The 24,521-nt window shown below is 37.6% G+C and overlaps 1 protein-coding gene across 5 annotated transcripts in view; it reads right to left on the bottom strand.

Annotated features, from left to right (window-relative positions):
- Positions 1 to 24,521, bottom strand: part of LOC127433295 (unconventional myosin-XVIIIb-like) — a 62,688-nt gene that overhangs the window by 16,070 nt on the left and 22,097 nt on the right. For all 5 annotated transcript variants that reach the window (XM_051685060.1, XM_051685059.1, XM_051685061.1 and 2 more), the window contains 24 exons: positions 24,419 to 24,499; positions 24,221 to 24,341; positions 23,517 to 23,664; positions 23,002 to 23,185; positions 21,529 to 21,679; positions 19,037 to 19,146; positions 18,744 to 18,809; positions 18,166 to 18,294; positions 17,563 to 17,706; positions 15,258 to 15,347; positions 14,889 to 15,008; positions 14,245 to 14,350; positions 14,011 to 14,135; positions 11,901 to 12,055; positions 11,637 to 11,760; positions 9,616 to 9,816; positions 9,288 to 9,398; positions 9,063 to 9,167; positions 4,911 to 5,072; positions 2,777 to 2,890; positions 2,567 to 2,683; positions 2,404 to 2,487; positions 548 to 685; positions 269 to 454 (listed from right to left, as the gene is read on the bottom strand). In XM_051685060.1, coding sequence (XP_051541020.1) covers positions 269 to 454; positions 548 to 685; positions 2,404 to 2,487; positions 2,567 to 2,683; positions 2,777 to 2,890; positions 4,911 to 5,072; positions 9,063 to 9,167; positions 9,288 to 9,398; positions 9,616 to 9,816; positions 11,637 to 11,760; positions 11,901 to 12,055; positions 14,011 to 14,135; positions 14,245 to 14,350; positions 14,889 to 15,008; positions 15,258 to 15,347; positions 17,563 to 17,706; positions 18,166 to 18,294; positions 18,744 to 18,809; positions 19,037 to 19,146; positions 21,529 to 21,679; positions 23,002 to 23,185; positions 23,517 to 23,664; positions 24,221 to 24,341; positions 24,419 to 24,499 — 3,072 coding nt within the window. The remainder of the gene's footprint in view (positions 1 to 268; positions 455 to 547; positions 686 to 2,403; positions 2,488 to 2,566; positions 2,684 to 2,776; positions 2,891 to 4,910; positions 5,073 to 9,062; positions 9,168 to 9,287; positions 9,399 to 9,615; positions 9,817 to 11,636; positions 11,761 to 11,900; positions 12,056 to 14,010; positions 14,136 to 14,244; positions 14,351 to 14,888; positions 15,009 to 15,257; positions 15,348 to 17,562; positions 17,707 to 18,165; positions 18,295 to 18,743; positions 18,810 to 19,036; positions 19,147 to 21,528; positions 21,680 to 23,001; positions 23,186 to 23,516; positions 23,665 to 24,220; positions 24,342 to 24,418; positions 24,500 to 24,521) is intronic.

Here is a 24,521-nt window from a genome sequence, read left to right as displayed (position 1 = left end):
ATGAGACATCCTTTAAAATTCCTCCTTTTGTGTTCCAAAGAATAAAGTCAGTCATGGGTACTTAACGACAATTTTTCATTTAAGCACTCAGAAGAGTGAAAACAATATTTATCTGCAATATGAGCATGGCCTATAATATATAACAGAAATTAGACATTCTAAAATTGTTTTTCATATTTTTATTCTGCGTAACATTTCATGCCCTTTCCCTTTGATCGCAAGTTTGAATGGCAGAATGTCAGGTTTGTTTGTTTTGTGTGTCAGTCACCAGATCCATGCGTCGCCGGCTGCTCTCCTGCTCTCTGACACTCAGGTCTTCCATTTCCAGTCTCATATCCGCCAGTCTCTGCTGATAGTATCTGGAGTTATCTCTCTCTCTGGCCTCAGCCTGGGCCGCCTGCTCCAGTTCCTCTCCCAGCCGGACCACACTGTCCCTCAGACGCAGAACCAAGACCTACGAACAAACAGAAATTGTGTGGCTGTTTACAATCCCTTCTGAATTGGTTTATAGATAAGGGGTTTTCATGGTTCTAGAGTCTAGACTGACCTCAAATCTCTTGACCTGTCCTCTCTGGAACTCCAGTTTGTTCTCCAGATCACAGATACGAGCTTCCTGCTTGCTCACAATGCTGCGGGCCACCGTAGACGAATCCAGGAACTGTATACGAGCTACACTTTTCTGCAGCTGAGAAGATAAGGACCATACTGTGAACTCTGACACCTATTATGCGTAAAAATGTTGCCTAAGTAGGAAGCTATGTTGGTGCATCTTGCTTACTGCATGATGGCTACATCTTCCTCAGGTCAAGAATGCAAGTGAAAATAATAAATAATAACAATGCTGTACTAATGTTTAAGAGAGGGCCTTACATTGTGTCCAAACCAAATGTGTAAATTTGTAGCCCCACCCACTGCGAAGTCTTATTGGTCCACAATCTTGCTCCACAATAGAGCGCAACTGTGCCCGCCCACTTTTACAGCCATCTTGGTTCCAGAAGTATTTTTCCCATAATTTTTTTCCATTAGAATTCCATTAAATTCTTTATTAAAGAGTTCTAAGCCATGAGCAAAACCAATCAGCTCTAATCAGCTTTAAGCAAAAAAGTAATTTCGAAGAAAAGAAAAAAAATAACTGAAAAGGGATTTCACCCAAAAATGAAAATTCTTTCATCATTAACTCACCCTCATGATGTGTATAACATCCCAGATGTGTATAACATTCTTTCTTCTGCTGAACACATGCAAAGATTTTTAGAAGAATATCTCAGCTCAGTAGGTCCTTACAAGGCAAGTGAATGGTGACCAGACCTTTCAAGCTCCAAAAATCACACAAGGGAATCATAAAAGTAACCTATACTACTCCAGAGGTTAAATCCATGTCTTCAGAAGCAATATAAAAGGTGTTGAGAAACAGATCAATATTTACGACTTTTTTAAAACAAATCTCCACTTTCACTTTCAAAAAGTGAAAATGAAAGTGGAGATTTATGGTAAAAAAGGATTGAAATTTGTATCCGTTTCTCACCCAAAGTGAGTGCATTGCTTCAGAAGACATACAGTATATTAAACCACTGGAGTCACATGGATTACTTTTATGCTGTCTTTTTGATTTTTGGAGCCTGAAAGGTCTGGTCACCATTCACTTGCATTGTAAGGACCTACAGAGCTGAGATATTCTTCTAAAAATCTTTGTTTGTGTTCAGCATAAGAAAGAACGCCATACACATCTGGGATGGCATGACAGTGAGTAAGTGATGGGAGAATTAGCATTTTTGGGTGAACTATCCTTTTAACGTCTTCAGTGAGGGAATGAACAACAATCCCATGCAGTATTTTCAATGATAGAATCGAATTTAAAAACTGTTGATTTAAAGTGGTTGATAAGTATAAAATCTATTTATTTAAAGTATATTGCAAAATATTCAGAAATATATAGGTAGTTTGAAACTCCTGTGATTGTGCCGCGGCTCACAGCAGTTTCGCATTCAGTACTGACAGACAAATTTATTGGCACTGAAATCTTATCAAAAAATATTTGGTTAGCACACAGCATTAAAACTGAGGTGTGTTATTTCTACGCCACTAGCGTCACCATACGGAATTGCAAAAATAATCACTGTTTCCAAAAACATTCCAGAAAACTTCCCAAGTCTTCCATTGGATGTACAAACAGATAATCCCACCTCAAACATTGGTCGAGTCAATGATCTAACAAACAGAGAAATGTTTTGAAAGCGCCACAAAGCCGCAGTGTTACACTTTTAGGTGAAATCAACACACAAATAGCTTACTTATAGTTGACTGCATATTAAGCTGGGCTTTTTTTAAACATTGAAACAATTACAGTACACACTTCAGTTTTAAACAAATGGATGAATGAGTTTCAGCAGGTTCTTCCCTCACCTCCTCTTGTAGGGCCTGTCTCTGTTTCTTCAGCTCCTCCAGTTCAGCTTGAAGCTCCCTGATTTGAGATATATCACTGGAGGACTGTGATAAACATCAGTGAATTCAGTTAGCTTTGTGAACTTTACATGATCTCACACACATATATCAGATTTCCACAGACCTGAGCAATGAGGGCTTTGTGCTTCTGCATGAGCTCATTGAGGTCCTCCTGGTCTTCCTCGAGTCTCTTCATCAAGTCTGTCCTTTCGAACCGCAGCTGAGCCAGCTGCTCATCCACCTGAGACAACAGAGAGAGATGGACTGAGATTTAACTTTTCCTCTGCTTTCAGTTTGTCTTATAACCATTAATTTTCTGTCTCAGGTCCCTCACCAGGCCCTTCTGCTTGCAAATGTTCTCCAGCTCCATCTGAGCATTCTCCAACTCTGCGGCAAGAGTCTTCTGTACACTTTCAGTCTCCAGCCGTCGAGCTTCACTGTCCTCCAACTACAACACATGAAGGCACACACATACCCTGATACTGACATATTATACACACAGTATCAACAGTTTTATTTATTTTACGGCTCTCTGGATTTCTCTAATTGGTCATTCATGGCTGTGTAAGGGGCCTTTAACACCAAATGTGTCCTTGCGATAAAAAAGCTAGATGCAGCGCTTCGAATAGGGCAGAATGTAAGTGTCTCGAGACAAGTTTTTAAATTGACACGGCGCCTAAAAAATGAGGCAATCCTGAAAAAACTGCGGTACGCAGCGCAATGTTCAAAGACGCTAGTTTAAATGTTTACATAAGAAAAAAACTGAAAAATGGCATGGAAAGACACAAAATGTATTCGGTTTGAATGGCCGAATTAGTTTCATGTCTTTCGTATCACTCTGTGGTCTATTTCTTCTCACATAAAAAAATAATTTTCACTCAAATCAATATTTCATGTCTAATTATTTATTCATTTGGTAAGTACCCGTGTAGCAGAAAAATAATCAGGGCTCTAGGGTTTATTTAAAAAATAATTACTGACTGACTTTTTACATATTGCATAAGGAACATAAAACAGCATATTTGAACAACATTTCCATAACCACAAAATTTCAATTACAAGTTAGTCTGAGCCCGTACATTAACCTGCCGCCAAATCCAAAACACTTGCAAACAGATGTTGCGTTTGCCTAAGTAACCAAAACAACACTAGACTGCTCAAGCACTTTCCGTTATGATCAGTTGTCCATCGACAAAACAAAATTAACTATGCAAGGGTGCATACCAACATTTTTAGTCGTCTTGGTTCTGGAAGTATTCTTCCATTGGGATTTCATAAAACCCTTCATAAAGTGGCTGTTTGCCATTAACCAAAGCAACCAGCTCCGAGGTGAATTAAAACATTACAAACTTTGATTTGAAGAATAAAAGTAGTTCAAAATTTAACAAAAAAAACAAAGATAGAAGACTGTGTACTTAATGTCTTTAATGAGGGAATGAACTACAATCCCATGAAGCATTCCGAATGACGTAACCAAATAAAAAACAATGGAAAAATACTAAACTGTTGATTTAAAGTTGTTGGTTATAGACCCATTATATTTTTATTTTATTGCAAAATATTGAGATATACGCAAATATATAAGTAGTCGGAAGATGTCTTGATTGCATCATTCGCAGTTTTTTTTTTTTTTTTTGGGTGCACTTTTTTCATCAGGATTCTCTGACTGGTGGATTTTCCCCTCAGGATCATGGGTATTGTAGTTCTTTATCAGAAATTCTTCTATTAAACATGATTTTTTTTTAAATTAAGTTGAAATAACGTGGACTCATGGCTTCAACTGAAGCATATACCATCAATTACAACTTCTGAGCTCACAGCAGGTCTGTCTTTTTTTATTGTTAATAATCAACTCCCTTATGGAGAAAATGAATTGGATTTTTACTTCCGGAACCACACTATTGCGCTTTATTGTCATTATTTCTCACTTCGATAAACATGTATGTATCTCAAATATATAATCATAAAATTTAAGTAGTTTGTTTAAAAACAGTTAACATCTAGAAGACATTTTCAGTCAACTTTTTAGTGCAATTTGATAGTTGACTTCTGGCTGACTGTGCTAGGGGCACGAAAAGTCAATACTTTATGTGTTTTAAGTCGAACCTAAATAGATTACCTCTTGAAAATAAACCTATAGAAATTCACATAGAACAACTGACCCCAACGAAAGTCATTGTGTTCAATTTGTCAATCTGCACACTGCAAAACTTGATACATAAGTGGAGAAAAACTAGTTCAACCAGAACATTCTCTTAATAAAGATTTGTTTTTGTTTTTTAAAGAAACTTGTGTTCAGAGCACATAGTGCTTTATTTTATACCATAACTAAGCAAATAAAGATTTAGCCATAAATGTGCAGCTATATTTCACAGCAGTTAAGGGTTCCTGGAGGTTCCTGGACAATAACGTAGAGCTGTATAAATCTTTGCAGCAGTGCCGTGTTAATGATGGGATGGCAGTGTCACCTGGCAGCGCAGCCTCTCCAGCTGCTCCTTGGCACCAGGGTCATAACCCTGCCCGGGCTGATCAACGGTGGACAGCAGCAGCTGGGTGTCACTGAGCAGGGCGTGGGTGCGCTTCAGGTCTCGCCTCAGCCTCTTCTCCACATCAAAGTCTCTGTGGCCCACCTGACACCAGAGAGAGAGAGAGAGAGAGAGAGAGAGAGAGAGAGAGAGAGAGTTTTTTGTTTGCTGATAACATCATAAGAAAATCAAATTAAAAAAATCAGAAATGTTGTTCCTAACATTTATGCAACCTTAGTTGAGTTTTTGGAACGTTCCCTGTTAGGTGAGATATGTTGTTTTGCACTAAAAATACCAGAGGAGCTTTATAGCTCTCCATTTCTCTTTTATTCCTACTGAATTATTGCTGTCACTGGACATGCTCTCTGGTTCTCTCAAGTGCCCCATGCTAAACTTAGCTAACAGCTTCTAGCTAAACTGAGAGGGGCCCTTTAGAGATACTGTACACTCATATGACCTAAACATCCTGCTCCTTGGCCATCGTGAGCACTCAAATATGACTGTTTTCTGGAAGCGTGTTCACTCTAGTAATCGATATGATGAATTTACTCATCTGCTGCAGTTAAAAATGACCTCAGTTTATGACCTCAGCTGCACATTAATACAACAAATATGCTGTTCACTGCCCAAGTATGTAAAAATAGCTTGATTCCCATGTGCATATTGAACTTCTGTCATCTGCTTTAAGTATCGTGTGCTTCATTAAAATGCAAACATCCAAGAAATGTCCTCCTTTTTCGCTGAACACAAGATATTGCACTAAAGCAGGGTTTCCCAACATGTTTTGTCAGCTGAACCCATTTAACTTATTGGTAACACTTTATTTTGATGGTCCAAAGCAGATATTTAACTGACTATAAGTGACTTTTCAACTGGCTTGCTATAGCTAGTAAACAGTGTTTTAACAAACATTCAGTAGACATTCAGTAACCTGTATATAGATCTCTATTAATGACCTACTTACATAATTGAGAACATCAGTTCATTTAAAGGTCATTAATAAAGATCTATACCAATGCCGATAGTTGCAGATAGTTTTTTTTCTTTATTCTGTGGCCAGAGCTGGAGGTTTCTACAGTATAATGGCGGCAGATGTACAAACAATCACTGCCACCTCGTGGGGATTTGCTGTTTTTTTCTTGTTGTCAATATCCATATTTTTATCCTCATTTCAATGCATATTTTTATTAGATAATAAAGTGTTTAAAGTGTTAGGGCGCGGAAAGAAAAATGCGACAATATGAAAATGTGTCCCGTCAGCACATACATCGAGTCTCCAACTTTATATTTTGTGAATTATAATAAACCTTGTTCCTTATTAAACCTATCTGGTAGGGCTGCACAATTAATCGAAAAACAGCTGCCACGATTATGTAATCATGAAAACTGACGATTACAGCGTTCAATTTAAGTCTGCTCCTGTTGCGTCAATGGTTTCTATTTACGTGTTTTTGCAGCGGTTGAGTATTCTAACCAATCACTAACATGTCCGTTGAGCAATGAAACGGCAATGGCCAATCAGAGATGCTTAAATTAGTCCTCTGTCCTATCAGTAATGACTGCTGATCCTAAGGCGCAAGTTTTAAACCGTCTTAATGCTGAGATGCTTGATTTATGTTCCACCTCTGTTCGCGGTGGCACACGAAAATGAATACTAAAGAAACATCACCTGACACTCGAAAATAAGCTGTAGAACAAGAGCAAAAAGCACTTTGGAATTATTTTGGATGCATTGCATCTCTCGCTTTGAACGTAGATGTTAAATACACAGCAAATGAGCAACACGACAAAACTAAAACGCTCCCGTTCTAATAAAGGCACAGATGCAGTATAAATAATTTATTATGCTGATTAGACAGATTTGTCACTGTAATGGGAGAGTTTGTCACGTTGATCGATTTCGGTGTACAATTGATTATAAAATAATAACGGTTTTGTTTTGTCTTGTTAATAAGTAGGCCAATGTGAATTTGATTTGTACAAAATAGCAATAAGGTAATTCAGCTTAACTGTTGTAAGTTTGTTTTGCAGGTGTAGCCAACATAAAGAAAATGGCATGAATAGCATATTTCAGGAATCACCGTCATTGTTATCGCGTCTGCTCTAAAAAGACCCATTTGCCATGCAGCTGGTATTAATAGATTTAACATTTTCACGAATCGCACAAACTAAATTTAATATTTTAATTGGCATTAATAAATCGCGATTACAATATCAAGGGCAATAATCGACAATTATGATTTTTGCTATAATCGTGCAGTCCTACTATATGGTGAAATGTACTGTATATACATAACTAACTAGTTTGAAATACATACTGGAAAGTTATTAAACAATGACCCCATCATTTCCCCTTTTCAATATAACTAATATAACGTTAATCCTGTTAACCCCAACCATGTCACTCATGTCTGTTTGCTGTTAGCCAGCTATCTTTTGTCAGTGCAGTCAGTAATGCAGCAGATTGAAAGGTAAACATCAGAGCATCTTTTTGCAGCTCAACAGACAACAGTGTGGTGTGTCTGCTGAGTGTTGATTTCACGCTATGTTATTACCTAGTTGGTGAGACACAATGCTGGAAAGTAAAATAAACAATGTCTGTCTTTTACTCTCCGTGATAACGAGCTTATAGCTAACTAGCTAATCACGTAGCTACTTTCATTGTTGTCAGCTGAGTGGAAGCTAATGAGTAAACATGTATTCACCAAACTGTTTTGTTCAGGATTCACAGTTTGGTACTCCCTTCAACCGAACAATTCCAGTCGTTGTATTTATAAAATGTAATATTTAAAAGTCTGGTTTTCCACCATTGAAAGTTCCCCATAACTTGTATAGCAGAATATGGTGCAACACCGCTGCTTATCTGTTTATCTTGGCTCGGCAGTATTAATATAGTCAGTATTTGACTGATACTAAACAGTACTGATGTTTATTTAGCTATTTGTATTATTTTTATGGTCAGCAATTGACTTATACAGTACTGATGTTTATTAAGCTATTTTTATTTATTCTTTATTTTCTCAGTGTTCATTTCTAGAATTTGTTGACAATGTATAATAATAATGTCAAATATTCTTTGATAAAGATATTTGCTTAAGAAAACAGCCTTCTGAGTACCTTTGCATAGTCATATCAGTGCAAAATCAGTGAACAATCCACATAGAAAAGGTCTGTTTTCATTCCAGCTCAAAAATTTAATATATCGGCCACCATATCGGTAATCAGTGAATTTTCGCTCTCTAAAATCGGTATCGGTTGGGCTCTAGTTGTAATAACGGTTTCATTTGGAGTTTTAAGCATCTTTGTAAACGTAGGAAAAAATAGTTCCCACAATAATGTGGACGGTATAGCTTACATGAACCAGCAATATTTTATTCAACACCACAACCAACAACTGGAACAAATTTAACTTTCCTTTAATGTTATGTTGACAATACAAATTAAGTTTAGAGAACATTTGCTGACCTATAAGAAAAGTTGAACTCAAATTAAGAAAAACTGACATTTTAAATGTTCCCACAACTAAAATGGAATGTTTAGTAAATGTTGGTAAAGTGTAAATTAGTTAGTTGTGATGGAAAACATTGAGAGATGAGGGCAGGGAACGTGTAGATTCAGAGCTTGGCTGTCTAGCGCTTTTATATCAGAGTTGGGAAAAACATATCAGCTTTTCAGAACTTCATAAGCCCCGATGTGACTGTGAATCTCTGTTCTATTATGCATTGTGCTTACAACCAATGACCCACATACCATTTTTAATAATCAACATGCCTAGAATGCAATGGGAGCTTGAAACAGAGGATGAAGTGTGTGTGCATGTGTTTTTTAATCTAGTCGTTCTTTAGAAGCAAACTCTCTAAAGTACAATATATGTCCAGAGGTTAGCTGCAATACCAGTTAAATGTTTTAATAAACCCACACATTATTTCTGCTTTTTGTAATAATAGCAAAGTCATCTAAAATATCAAATAACACAAATGGAAGTGTGTGATGGAAATGCTTGTTTGTGTGGGTTTTGGGGTTTAAAAATTATCTTATATTATATTACACATGACCTTACTTAGATAATTAAGTAAACGTGTGTTTTGGTGTTACCTGTTCACACAGAGTGGCAATCAGTCCCTCCAAGTCATGTTTCTCATGAACCACCATCTGTTTCTCCTCATATTCCTGTTCCAACTGCATCTCCAGCTGTCTGAACTGTACACACACACACACACACACACAGGCAAAAACAAACAAACACAAACACAGGAGAGGGCATTTGAGACAGGGTGTATGAGACTGAACCATCAGGCTGTAATTGATTGTGTCCCTCACTCGTCTCTGTGAGGACTTCTGCACATCCTCAAGCTCCTCGTCTTTGTCCTCCAGCTCTTTCAGATGAATCTGCTTCATCCTCTCCATCTCCAACTCAAAGCGCAGGTGCATCTGTGGAGAACAGAGAAGACACCAGGTCAGCCCAACACCAGTCAAGGTGACTCCAAAAACAGCCAGTCAGCACTGACAACTGACTCAAAACCATTGTGAATGAATCTATTTATTATGTGTGATTAAGACTCCACTGAAAAGGTCAAAACTCTGAACAACCAATGAATGATCCACATTGTTCTCTTGGGTTAAGACATGGGTCATGTGGTGGTTATACCTGCTCGTGCTGTTTGATTTTAGCTGTCATCTGGTTGATCTCCTCTGAGTGCTCCTTGTCTCTGCTCTCCAGCTCACGCAGCTGTTTCTTCAGTTCAGGGATGGAGTCTGAAGTCAGGTGGAGTGGAACACTGAGATCACGAATCTGAGCACACAACTCCTCCTTCTGCTGCTGCAGGTGAGACACCTCTGACTGACTCTCCTAGACAAGCACACAAATAAATAAATAAACACAAACAAACACACACACACAAATAAAATATAAACAAACACACACACACACAAACAAATACACATTCCAACAAGCAAATACACAAACACACACACACAAACGAGCAAACAAACAAATACAAACAAATACACACAAACAAGCAAACAAACAAATACACAAACAAGCAAATACAAACACAAAAATATACACACAAACAAAATAGTTATTAAAATACACAAAACAAACAAATAAATAAATACAAACAAGCAAACAAACACACAAAAAATACACACAGACAAGCAAAAACAAAAACACAAACAAATAAATACAAATAAACAAACACAAAAAACACACACATTAATAAACAAATACACACAAACAAGCAAACACACAAAAACAAGCAAATACATACACAAAAATATACACACGAACAAAATAGTCATTAAAATGCACAAAACAAACAAACATGCAAACACAAACTCACACAAATATGCACAAACACACAAAAATACACACAGACAAGCAAAAACACAAACAAATAAATACAAATAAACAAACACAAAAAAACAAGCAAACACACATTAATACACAAACAAACAAGCAAACACACAAACAATAAAAACAAACACAAACAAATGAGCAAAAACACACAAACAATTAAATGCATACAAACAACAAAGCACAAATAAAAAAGAAAAAACAAAAACACCCACAAACATGCAAACAAATAAATATACAAACAAAAATACACACACACAAACAAGCAAAAGCAATAACACACACAAACAAGCAAATACATACACATAAACAAAATAGTTATGTTAAAAATCACAATAACAAACAAATAAATTCATACAAACAAGCAAACACACACAAATACACACACACACAAATACACACGGACAAGCAACACACAAACAAATAAATACAAATAAACAAACAAGCAAACACACATAAATTCACAAAGAAGCGAACAAACACACAAACAAATAAGCAAACACACAAAACAAATACACACACACAACAAAAACAAATCAATAAACAAACAAGCAAAATACCACACAATTAAATACATACAAGCAAATAAACACACACAAGCAAACACAAACAAAAATACACACACGAACAAACAAGCAAAAGCAATAACACACACGAACAAGCAAAAACACACAAACAAATTCAATCAAAAAACATGTAAACACAGACAAACATGCATACACACACAAATGCAAAAAAACAAAGCATACATATACAAATGTAAACATACAAATCCACATTAATAAAATCTCACACAAAAACAAATACAACCATAAGCAATCACACACAAACACAAATACATGCACAAACCAACACGTACACAAATACATGCATACAGAAGCACATTAAAACAAACACACATAATCAAAATTACACACATAGACCCACACAGCAACAAACACACACACAAACAGCCATACACAAAATCACACAAAGACACACATCATCACACAAACAATCATATAAACACAAAGACATAAAACTCAAATTATATTCAAGTACAAGAATACAAACTTCAAAGTATGTGTATATGTACTGGGTTTCCTTCACCTTTGCTAATTTCTACTTGACCTTGTCAAATTGACCTCAATATTTCAGAAAAACAACACACGTTTATTTAATTTTCACATGAAGACATTGTAAACTTGATAATGAGATCTGACAGACTCATAGCAGAAATTCTCTCCAGTGTTCAGTTTACCGACAGAGGACACCCAGAGTACACTGGCATGATCGCAGATGGTGGAAGGTTGACCTTTGACCTTGAGCCGTACCTTCAGCATCTTGCGAAGTGTGAAGATCTCGGCTCTGAGGGTGGTATTCTCCTGGATCATCCTCTCCTTCTGTTCCTGCTCATTATCAGCCTGTTCTAGCGCTTGGGTCAACTCGCTGTCAAACCTGTAAACACACACACACACACACACACACACACACACACACACACACACACACGGGAGACAGAGGGAAGGAAATGCATATTCAAGCAGCCGTTGAGTGTGGCGATGAATATTAAGGTCCTTTATGCTAACGAGACAGACCTCCTCTGTTTCCTGTCAAGCTCGTGAGCGCGGCCCTGCAGGCTGTCTGTAAGCACGCGGGCATCCTGCAGGTCAGAGGTCAACCGCCTGCAGTGGCGTTTTAGATCTGTCACTGAGCGTTTGGACTGTTCTAGCTGAGACTGCAGTTCTTGGACCTGCCACACAGGGGAGACAAAGAGAATCAGGAAGGGGCCGTGTGCTACCCACTGGAACATCAGGATTATTCAATGCAATGCAAACAACAAACATTTCATCACTGAGGTTTATTGTCTTTGATATCTGTGCTTTTAATATATTTTCTATATTTCATTATCTACAGAATAAATCAGACACAATCTAAGATCATTCTTAATTCAGATCTAAGGGTTCAAAAATAAGGATTTTCAATTAAGGATTCTACCATTCTGTTTACGTGCCCTGTCTAAATTATTTCTGTGTGCCCTGCATACATTTTCCCTCAGTATGTAAAAACAAATCAAAATCATGTTTTCATTAATGCACTTACATTAGTATTAGTAGCCTATGGGGAAAGACAATGTTCAAATGCACTGTTTGATCAATATGATATGATCATATTAGCCCCATTTTATCATTGTTACATTGGCTACCTGTTAAATTTTGTATTCATTTTAAAATTCTGTTAACTACATACAAAGCTTTGAATGGTCTAGCTCCACAGTACTTAAGTGACCTTCTACCACACTATATTCAATCATGTTCATTACGATCACAAAATTCTGGCCTGTTAATAGTTCCTAGAATATCAAAATCCACAAAAGTCTCCCTAACACTGTTTGAGATGCGGACACACTCACTCAGTTTAAGTCTAGACTAAAGACTCATCTATTTAGCCAGGCATACACCTAATTTATCCTTCAACTCACAATTAGGCTGCTTTAGTTAGGTCTGCCGGAACCAGAAACATTTATCATGCTCTATAACTATTGAATGGCATCTATGCTAATATTATTCTATTTGTTTCCCTGTTTCAACCTCGGGACTCCTATCCTGAGGTCACCAGAACCGGCTGGATCCAGCTCCGATCCTGCTTGGTGTTGGACTTCACTGCTACGTGCCGCTAAATGATGACGACTAAATGCAGTCTGTGCCAGCCAGACATCACTTCAGTCTATTACGATGGACTTCAGTGGATGAACTGATACCAACTCCAACCATAAGACATGGGATACTTCATATGCCATTGCCTGAACCATGGAATTAGGATAGACCTCACCGAAATTACCAGCCTGTTGAACTGTGATGCACCTCACTGATCTGTGCCTGCATCACCTCGGTTTAATGATGGACTACACTCTTATAATGGAATACACAGACTATCAATTAATTGCCAACAAAACCCTTCATCAGTCAACTAACAAAGGACAATGCATCTATGTGAACTTCTGCAGTTAATCCAGGATGGACTTCAAAGACATTAGTCATTAATCTTACATTTCATACTAAATCTTTGTTTAAACACTGACCCTTAACACTTACTTAGTTTAATAATTTTAAACCATGACCTGCACTGCACATAAACTAATATTAGCATTATATTCATGCTGGTTAGCCAGAGGAGAACAAGGTTATTTTTCTCCATTAACCAACATCTTATGGAGTTTTGTGTTTCTTGCCACAGTCGCCTTCGGCTTGCTCAACGGGGTTCTAAATAAAATTATGATTTAATTATTTAATTATTTATACACAATTTACAATCATATTACTACACTATGATGACTCTAAGACTTTATAGATATTACAGTTTCATTTTCTGTTAATGCACGGTTTTATGTAAAGCTGCTTTGAAAACAATGTGTGTTGTGAAAAGCATTTTACAAATAAAAATGACTTGACTTTGTACATTTTTAAAGCATAATTCTTAAGCCAAGTGATCTGATGTCAAAATAAGGTGAGTAACTGACATACTATCAGCATTGGTATTATGTAAGGGCTTTAACAGAAATATGAGTGTTAAACCCTCTTGAATGCCTTGCCCCACAGACTTCCACTGTAATTGTTTTATTGCAAACATGATTTTTGTTTGCAATTACAAATTGATGTATACCGAGTAAAAATCTATTATGAACTACAGAGAACTACATAACCAGACCTTTGTGTCCAGCTGTTGTCGGGCTTCTTTTTCACCTTCCAGTCTTTCCTCTGTCTGACGCAGACGCCTGCGCAGAAACTCCACCTCTGTCTGCGCACACTCTAACTGCAGCTGCAGCTCACTGTCTGTGTGCACATGCAGGTAAATACACACCCACACAAACAGTCATTATCTTTGTTCCGCCAGCATGTTTGACTGTGGTGTTTACACTGAAGCTTCAAGTGTATTTGTTACCTGTGGCTACTCCACCGAGTGCTTCTTTATTCTTCACTTTCTCTTTTTCTGCCTCTAACTGCTTCTCAAGAGACTCAAGAGAGACTTTATTCTGGTCCAGATGACTCTAAATCACAGCACAGGCGTTACACCCAGAATTCGACACAAGAGAGAGGAGCAAGGAGTACTGCTTACTGCACAGTACTGTATACTGCCTACTATTTTTTTAAATAGTAAGTAAAATAGTATGCAGTATGCAATGCAAAACATTTTTAACTTTAGCATTATACATTGTTGTCAGAAGACCACACTGAGTGGTGTCCAGTTATCATCTCAGAAATTAATTGCATTTGGGAATATTTTGCATGTTATTTAACATTTTATGTAAACAATTTTTAAGTCAACATTAGAAATTGAAAATCAAATGTGACATTTAATACATCTAATACATTAAAATAAACATTTCTAATACATTCAAACAATGAATTTGCATACTGTGCACATTATGCGAACTGCATACATTAAAATATTATGATATGCTATTTCGAACATGGCCATTGTCACATATTCCAACATTACTGTATTACTGTACTTGTTTGACGCATCAGAAACAGAGAAAATAAGACAGGTGTGAAGAAATAGAGACAGGGTGATGGGTGTTGTACCTGCAGTTCTTTGTTCTCTTTGGTTAGCCGCAATCTTTCAGTTCGCTCAACATCTAGAGCTTGACTTATGGCCTCTCCTCTGAACCGCTCATCACTTAATTCAGATACTACAGCTGTCACCTACACACATACATACACACACTATCATCTGCCAGTGTCACCGCAGAAGAGGTTTTCATTCATCACCGGCTGTGATATGACAAAGATTAGAGCTTCATGAGTTGATCACAAGCAGAGTTTGTGTTAATATGATTTTACTAATGAGAATTCATAACTAGATTCCATCAGTCAAAGTCCAGACGGACTGCTGGAAACTTTCTAGACAGTATCTTGTGAAATGTGGCTCAAGGGACACACACACACACACACCTTGGTCTCCAGGTTGTCTGCAGTCTGACGCAGCTCATTTCGTTCTTTCTCTGACTTTTCCAAGCGTCTCCTCAAAACGGTGATCTCCTCCTGGAGGAAAACATGTGATACGATTATTACAGAGTGCTAGATATGCAACACATAACATTTTTGCAGTCTTTTTGATTAAATGTGCTTCTGAAATTCATAAACAGATTTATTTAGAATGATTGAATGATAGATAAATCGATAGATAGAATGATAGATAGAAAGATAGATCAAGCGATAGATAGATACATAGATAGATAGAAATAATGATAGATAGATAGATAGATATAATGATAGATAGATAGATAGAACGATAGACAGATAGAACGATAGATAGAGTTGTGCTCAAACGTTTGCATACCCTGGCAGAAATTGTGAAATTTTGGCATTGATTTTGAAAATATGACTGATCATGCAAAAAAAAAAAAAAAAAAAAAAAGTATTTTAAGGATAGTGATCATACGAAGCCATTTATTATCACATAGTTGTTTGGCTCCTTTTTAAATCATAATGATAACAGAAATCACTCAAATGGCCCTGATCAAAAGTTTACATACCCTTGAATGTTTGGCCTTGTTACAGACACACAAGGTGACACACACAGGTTTAAATGGCAATTAAAGGTTAATTTCCCACACCTGTGGCTTTTTAAATTGCAATTAGTGTCTGTGTATAAATAGTCAATGAGTTTGTTAGCTCTCACGTGGATGCACTGAGCAGGCTAGATACTGAGCCATGGGGAGCAGAAAAGAACTGTCAAAAGACCTGTGTAACAAGGTAATGGAACTTTATAAAGATGGAAAAGGATATAAAAAGATATCCAAAGCCTTGAAAATGCCAGTCAGTACTGTTCAATCACTTATTAAGAAGTGGAAAATTCAGGGATCTCTTGATACCAAGCCAAGGTCAGGTAGACCAAGAAAGATTTCAGCCACAACTGCCAGAAGAATTGTTCAGGATACAAAGAAAAACCCACAGGTAACCTCAGGAGAAATACAGGCTGCTCTGGAAAAAAACGGTGTGGTTGTTTCAAGGAGCACAATACGATGATACTTGAACAAAAATTAGCTGCATGGTCGAGTTGCCAGAAAGAAGCCTTTGCTGCACCAATGCCACAAAAAAGCCCAGTTACAATATGCCCGACAACACCTTGACATGACTCACAGCTTCTGGCACACTGTAATTTGAAGTGACGAGACCAAAATAGATAAATTGTTTGGAGAGGGGTCAACAAGGCTTATAGTGAAAAGAATACAATCCCCACTGTGAAGCATGATGGTGGCTCACTGATGTTTTGGTGGTGTGTGAGCTCTAAAGGCACGGGGAATCTTGTGAAAACTGATGGCAAGATGAATGCAGTATGTTATCAGAAAATACTGGCAGACAATTTGCATTCTTCTGCATGAAAGCTGCACATGGGACGCTCTTGGACTATGCACAAGGCCAAGTTGACCCTCCGGTGGTTACAGCAGAAAAAGGTGAAGGTTCTGGAGTGGCCATCACAGTCTCCTGAACTTAATATCATCGAGCCACTCTGGGGAGATCTCAAACGTGCGGTTCATGCAAGACTACCAAAGACTTTACATGACCTGGAGGCATTTTGCCAAGACGAATGGGCAGCTATACCACCTGCAAGAATTTGAGGCCTCATAGACAACTATTACAAAAGACTGCACCCTGTCATTGATGCTAAAGGGGGCAATACACAGTATTAAGAACTAAGGGTATGCAGACTTTTGAACAGGGGTCATTTCATGTTTTTCTTTGTTGCCATGTTTTGTTTTATGATTGTGCCATTCTGTTATAACCAACAGTTGAATATGAATCCCATAAGAAATAAAAGAAATGTGTTTTGCCTGCTCACTCATGTTTTCTTTAAAAATGGTACATATATTACCAATTCTCCAAGGGTATGCAAACTTTTGAGCACAACTGTAGATAGATAGATAGATAGATAGATAGACAGACAGACAGACAGACAGACTGACCAGTGTGTAGTGCACAATACGGTACAACAAACATCACATAATAAAAAATAAACTAAATAAATTTTTTATATAAAATTATTTTAAAAATTAAGTCAATAAAAAGCTAAAAGAATATGCAAAAATTAAACTCAATATGCACCAAGGTATGTATTTTACAACTCTGTTGCTCAGATGTATTTTAATTGCACTAAACTTTCTATTGCACAGATGGGTTGAATATAACTTGATAATGTAGGGATTTAAATGGTGATTTATAGTGTTACAGCATGTAATTTTGTACAGGTCGGTACCTCTTTGGATCTGAGCCGCTGGTCATCCATGTTGACGTCCAGCAGGGGGCGCACTCTGCACAGCAGCTTCCACCAGCTCCAGCTGGAGACTGCAGTGAGCACGCGCAGATTCCTCTGAACACAGCTCACTGCCATCTGCTGAACCTGATCCCAGATCAGCACACACATTTAACACTGCACCAGAGCAATTCACAATGACCCAACTATTAATTTAATTGCAACACAAGTAAATGGGCCATATTTTACACTTTGGCTGCATTGCATTCCTTTTGTGTTTCTACTTAAGAATGAAAGTCATATGAGTTTGGCACGATATGAGAGTGAGTAAATGATGACAGAATTTTTATTTTTGGGTTAACTTTCCCATTATTCAAATAACCTCTGTTATGATTGGCTAACAATGTCGCATGTGAGATGCATTATGCATAACAGTCCCATAGACTGGGGATGGAGCTTTGAGTAAAAATAACAGTATGTCTACATTTCTCACACATAATCAGACAAAAGATTTGGTCAGCATTGACACACACAGTGACTTCTGTGTCTCTGTTAGCAAGTCTAGAAACCTCAGCCGTCCCAGCCAAGGATGGAACCCAGACTCACCTTCATGCAGCGATATTTCTGGCGGCCCACGTGACCCAGACAGGCGGCTTGAAGCTCAACGAGCCAACTGCTCACCAACTGATCTCTCTGTTGATCTAAATACTTCAGAACACCACGCTTCATAAACACCTGACACACACACACAAACACACAAGAGTGTAAAGGGCCTGAAGACTTAAAGGGATAGTTCAACTGAAAACTGAAAGATCTGTCATTATTTACACACCCTCGTTTTGTTCAAAACCCATATGACTTTCTCCCATGGAACACAAAAGGAGATATTAGGCAGAATGTTAGTGTCAGTCACCATTCACTTTAATTGTATTGAAAAAAGATGCAATGAAAGTGAATGGTGCCTAATATCTCGTTTTAGTTCCACAGAAAGAAAGAAAGTCACAATGGTTGAGAACAACATGAGGGTGAGTAAATGCTGACACAATTTCCAGTTTTGGGTGGACTCTCTCAAATGTCAGAATTGTTGTCTTTACTGTTGTTGTTATTGACAGCATGCCACAGATGCAATCCATTGGCATTAAACAAAAATAAACCAGAATATTCCTTTAAAGACAGACTCTCACCCTGCTTGCACCCAAAACAATGCTTTTCTTGTCCAGATCCAGATCGATCAATAATTCCTCCACAGCCTGATAAACAGAGACATAAACACAAACAGAGAGGTGAGTCTCTCTTTTGGAACATCAGCTCTGCAATCAATGGGGGCTTTTTTAGTGAAAATCAGCTAATCAATGTATATGTTAATAAACAGGGAAATAAATAACGTCATCATTTGACATCTTTCAAAAATTAATGACATTTTAACAGGGTAAATGAGGCGTGGGTGGGCAGCACTAGTGATTTAGGACATCCAGACCTTCCGTTCGTCTGGAGTAATGAAGACAGAACCATAACGCTTCATTACAGGAGCGGAGAGAGCCTGAAACCGACAGCGGAAATCACTGAAAGACATGTGCTCGGGGTAACCTGAGAGATAGAAAGAAAAAAGGAATTTATGTCAACAAATGTCCCCATAAGCATAGTAAAATAAACAAATAAAAAAAAACAATCTCTAGTGGTCTTTTTTGCATTTATGATAGCAGTTGTTTTTCTAATAATAAAAAAAAACACATTATTGACACCATATACTGTTTATTGACCCTTTTATATCAAATACTTCCAATTAACCAGTTTATTAAAATATATTTCCCATCTGAAGAAATAAAATAATTAAATAAGACTAGAACAGAATTAAGGAATACATTATATGTTTCATATGAAAAAACGGGTATATTTTTATAATAAAAAAAAAAAAAAAAGAAATGTATCCCCTTTTTCTCCCAGTTTGGAAAGCCCAATTCCCACTACTTAGTAGGTCCTCGTGGTGGTGTGGTTACTCACCTCAATCCAGGTGCCAGAGGACAAGTCTCAGTCGCCTCTGCTTCTGAGACAGTCAATCCGTGCATCTTATCACATGGCTCGTTGTGCATGACACCGCGGAGACTCACAGCATGTGGAGGCTCATGCTACTCTCCGTGATCCATGCACAACTTACCATGCACCCCACTGAGAGCGAGAACCACTTAATTGCGACCACGAGGAGGTTACCCCATGTGACTCTACCCTCCCTAACAACCGGGCCAATTTGGTTGCTTAGGAGACCTGCCTGGAGTCACTCAGCACATCCTGGATTCGAACTCACGACTCTAGGGGTGATAGTCAGCGTCAATACTCGCTGAGCTACCCAGGCCCCTCTATACATTTTCTTTTACATATTTGTATAATTATATATATATATATATATATATATATATATATATATATATATATATATATATATATAAATATAAATGTAAAACTAATCTAAATGTCAGTTATATTATATAAAATATATATATATATATATTATAATATTATAAAAACAAATATATTATATACAAGTTATATAAAAAATATAAAAACTTTTTTTTATTTTGGTGGTATTTTTGCCCTGGTTAATTTCTGAACTTGACTAATATTATTCCTGCAGTATGCATACTGAGTGGGGTTATAGCGTGTTGCTATGTGTTTGCTAAGGTGTTTATGCTTAAACCTTTAAAGTTCCAGGTTACATAAGTCAGGCATATCAGGTATCATTTGAAAGCATTGAATCTGAACTTTTCATAGAACATCATCACTTTTGCATTTATGTTACATAAAATAAGGCCTTAAAACATTTGTCACAAATAAGCTCCACCTAGAGGTAATGTGGTAGAAATATTAATATGAAAATAAAATAATTTTATAGAGCAATTAAAATAGACAAATCATATATGAAATGAAAGCTCAAAATTTCAGGAACAGTTTATTTTGTTGCCCTAATACCACAGTTCGAAAGATTTTCAAAAGAATCACAAAGTGAAATATGATTTCTGTAAGACATCAAATACAAACGTCTCTTTTATTCACCGATCACTGCTGCTGTAAGCCCCAACTAGCCACAAACTTTATATCTGCTCTGATCTTAGGCAGGTTTCTACAAAATAAGCCACTTTTTACTTGTCTGTGAGCTTGCTTGGCTGAATAATCCAATGTTATATCTTACATGTCCACAACAAAATATGCCATCCAGAAGGAAAAGCATGCTAAACAAATCATCAGAAAAATACGTTATCGACTATTGATGATAAAATGTTATACATCATAGCAAAGGGGATGATTTCAGCTTTCTAATAACACCTAGTCTGAGCATCTAGTCCACTCAGAGGCCGAGATATTAGATGAAACAATGGGGGTGGGCATGAACTGAAAGTACAATTAAATGTCTATGGACAAGCACATTTATGAGGGCTAAAATGCATTAAAGCGCCACCTACATTTCAGATTGGTGTTAGAGAGAAAAATCTTTTTTCTAGTACTTGCTGCCTTCTAGTGGAATCAAATAAGACTTTTTAAAGGGAGATAGAGTAAACAGAACCAGAATTACATGCTTACAAGTTTAGGACCAATATATATGCATACTTTTTGATCATCATAAGATTGTAAACATATACATTATTATTTATGAATAACTGGAGTATTTTCTAATAAATGATGATATTTTTTTGCAATCAGTCCACCGTATGTGTGAATGGTGAACTTTAAAATTTTAGTGTGAAAAATTGCAGGCGGCAGCCAAGAAATGCACCAGAGTTTACGGAGTTAATGGTCCAGTTTATATGAGCCCACACCTCAGTCTATACTGTATGTTATTCTGGTCTCTAGACATGGCTCAAATCCTTAGTAAACACTTCTAATTATCTTTAGTAAAGAACAACAGCAGTCAGTTGGATGTGATTAAAAAACAAACATGTGAGGGTGTTTATATATAGATATATGTGTGTGTGTGACCTGTTCTGTACAGCTGTAGTGCAGGCAGTAGGTGTGTGCAGTGCAGCTGTACACGCAAAGCAGGAACATCAAAGCCACTGCCAACTGTCTTGGCATTCAGACACTGCAGGAAGACCGGTCGTGCTCGCCGAATCAGATTGACCAGAGCATCCTGCATGTGGAGAGACAGAGAGGGTTTATGGATAAAAGATGAATGGAATTTTTTTAACCACTTCATAAATAGTTGTGTAGTATTCAACTATGGGCACTTTTAGCCCAGTGTACTTTTAGAAGGGAAAAAAAAGAAAAAAAAAACTCACTTAAAGGGACAGTTCAACCAAAAATGAAAATTCCATCTTCATTTGATCACTTTCATGTTGTTCCAAACCCATATGACTTACTTTCTGCCATGGAAAACGGAAGAGAAATGTAAAAAAAAATGCCTAATTTTTCCATACACTGAAAGTGAATGGTGAGTCTGTTAATCCCTGACATTCGAATGACAAATATCTGCTTTTGTGTCCCACGGAAGAAAGTAGTCATACGGGTTTGGAACGACATGAGGTTGCCTAAATGATCTCTTTAAAAGACACTGAATATTTAAATGGTATGCTTATTTCACTCTTTGATTAGATTATCATAGTTTTAAAAATGTAAAACTATTTTTTGTTTTTTTATGATGGATTTATTAAGAGTATATAAGGGCACGTCCACACTAATAGGTTTTGCCCTTCCGTCCACACTGAAATGGCATTTTTGTCCAGCGGAAACAGAGCTTTTAGAAAATGCTCTCCTAAGTGGATAAATTGGAAAATGCCATTTTTGCGTCGAAAGGGAAAATGGAGTTATTTGAAACTGATGACGTATTTGTTGTCAGGCGACACAGTCATGTGATCCATTCAACTCAAAGCAATCAAGATGGCGTCCGATGTTGTAGCGACATTGTTGTGCCTGCTATTCACTTTGAAAGCCTTGTTAAAGATAAATGTTACTTTATACAACTGCCACATTGCATTCCTTTAAAGGCAATGGGATGTTAACTCTGAACTGCTGTCCGGCGGAGGAACATGAGGACAATTGTTTTTCATAACGTACATGAAAATGACACAGGGCCACGCTTATTTTTTTCACATGCACAGTAAGGCGATTTAAGCGTTTTCAGATGTTTCAGTGTGGACGAGCAACTTTTGTAAAACAACTTTTGGAAAATGTATCCGGATTAATGTGGATATTGAAAGTCTGGGACAAGGGTAAAACAATCAAATTTGAAATTAAGATGAAAACAAATGATGAAGGCATTGTAAAAGTTTCTAAGTCAGTTTTACTGTGACCTTCATATAACAAAAAGAAGAAAGTGAAAATCTGTTAGGTTTAATTTAAATAAACACCAGGGATTAAAAAAGTGCCTAAAGAAATGCACAGATGTAAAACCAAAAGTTGATTATTTGATTCCAGGGGAACAGCACATTAGAGTGAAAGAGTGTGAATTCTCACCGCCTGCAGTTTGACTGAGATGCAGTGAGAATGTCTCCTGAGGGCCGCCATCCCACCGCTCAGAGTCTTGCGCACTGTGCCGCTCCTCTCCAATGAACGCTGTGACACGCCCTCAACACCACCCAAACCCCGACAGAGAGGAGGCACTGATGCCCGCGGACCAAACAGGGCCTTCACTACTCCACTGAGACAAAGAAAAGAGCGAGAGAATTAAGGTTTTTTAACACTAGAGCTTTTGATACCAACCCAAATCTGTTTGACATCACAGTTTGGTATTCTGAACTCCGAAACTCTTGTTTCAAGTTCACGTGCAACTCCAGTATGGTTCACAATTTGTATTAAACCAATCCAGCCGTGAACAGATATAGATAATGTACAATTAGCCAACTGAAGTATACTGAAATCTTAATTGCTGCATGTTTACACAGAAACTGCCTTTGGTAAGCAGTTTGTTTTTCGCATCTCTTGCATCCATACCGCAGTCTATATACCCATGATCATGTGTAGTCTCTTACACTGAGGAATTCTGCAGCAGGGAACTGGCATTAAGGGCAGATGGATTGTTCTGGACCAGACTGAACCAGCCAGAAAGATCATAGCGGACCGGATCAGAACCCATCAGATGAGCAATCTCACACTGCAGAGGCTGCTCACATTGACGCACTTAGAAGAGAGGAAACAGACAGACAGGGAAAATCTCATGATACCTCAAAGGACCATTTCTAGGTCAGAACTGTGCTGAAAAAAAGCTTAAACCAGTCTAAACTGGTTTGCGGGTCTTAGCTGGTTGGCTTTAGAGGGGTTTTGGGCATTTGTCCGGCTGGGACTCCAGCTGGCCAACCAGCTAAATACCAGCTAGACCAGTTTAAACCAGCAAAAACAGTTTAAAGTAATAGTTCACACAAAAATGACAATTCTCTCATCATTTACTCTCCCTCATGCCATCCCAGATGTGTATGGCTTATGTTGTTCTGCTGAACACAAACTTTGATTTTTTGGAGCTTGAAATTCTGGTCACCATTCACTTGCATTATATGGACCTTCAGAGCTGAAATATTCTTCTAAAAATCAAAGTTTGTGTTCAGCAGAAGAAAGTAAGTCGCACACTTCTGGGATGGCATGAGGGTGAGTAAATGACAAGTGAAATTTCATTTTTGGTTGAACCATCCCTTTAAGCTAGATTTTCAGCAGGGAATTATTGCTGATTAGGAAGTAGTACCTGTCCCACCGAAGTATTGACACACTCTTTCCAAAACCGAGCTCTCTGTGGAACCAGGAGTGACCATCTCTTCATCCAGAACCCACAAGATTCCACGAGAGTCACCCTCTGGCCCTCGCACCTGAAAACACACATGTGGTGAAGCTACAGGCATCACCATCATCTGTATAAAGTGTGTTGTGAATCAGTGAGTGATACCTGCAGTCCGGGCTGGTCAACAGCAGACACCACCTCTGAAGGACTCGTCTCAGGTGCGGAAAAGTCCACAGGCACTCCTTCCTATCAAGAGTTTCAAAGTTAT

This window comes from Myxocyprinus asiaticus, chromosome 43 (genome assembly GCF_019703515.2).
Source record: "Myxocyprinus asiaticus isolate MX2 ecotype Aquarium Trade chromosome 43, UBuf_Myxa_2, whole genome shotgun sequence".
NCBI lineage: Eukaryota > Metazoa > Chordata > Actinopteri > Cypriniformes > Catostomidae > Myxocyprinus > Myxocyprinus asiaticus.
The sequence above is the reverse complement of the archived record's forward strand: the minus strand, read 5'-3'. Positions and strand labels throughout refer to the sequence as shown.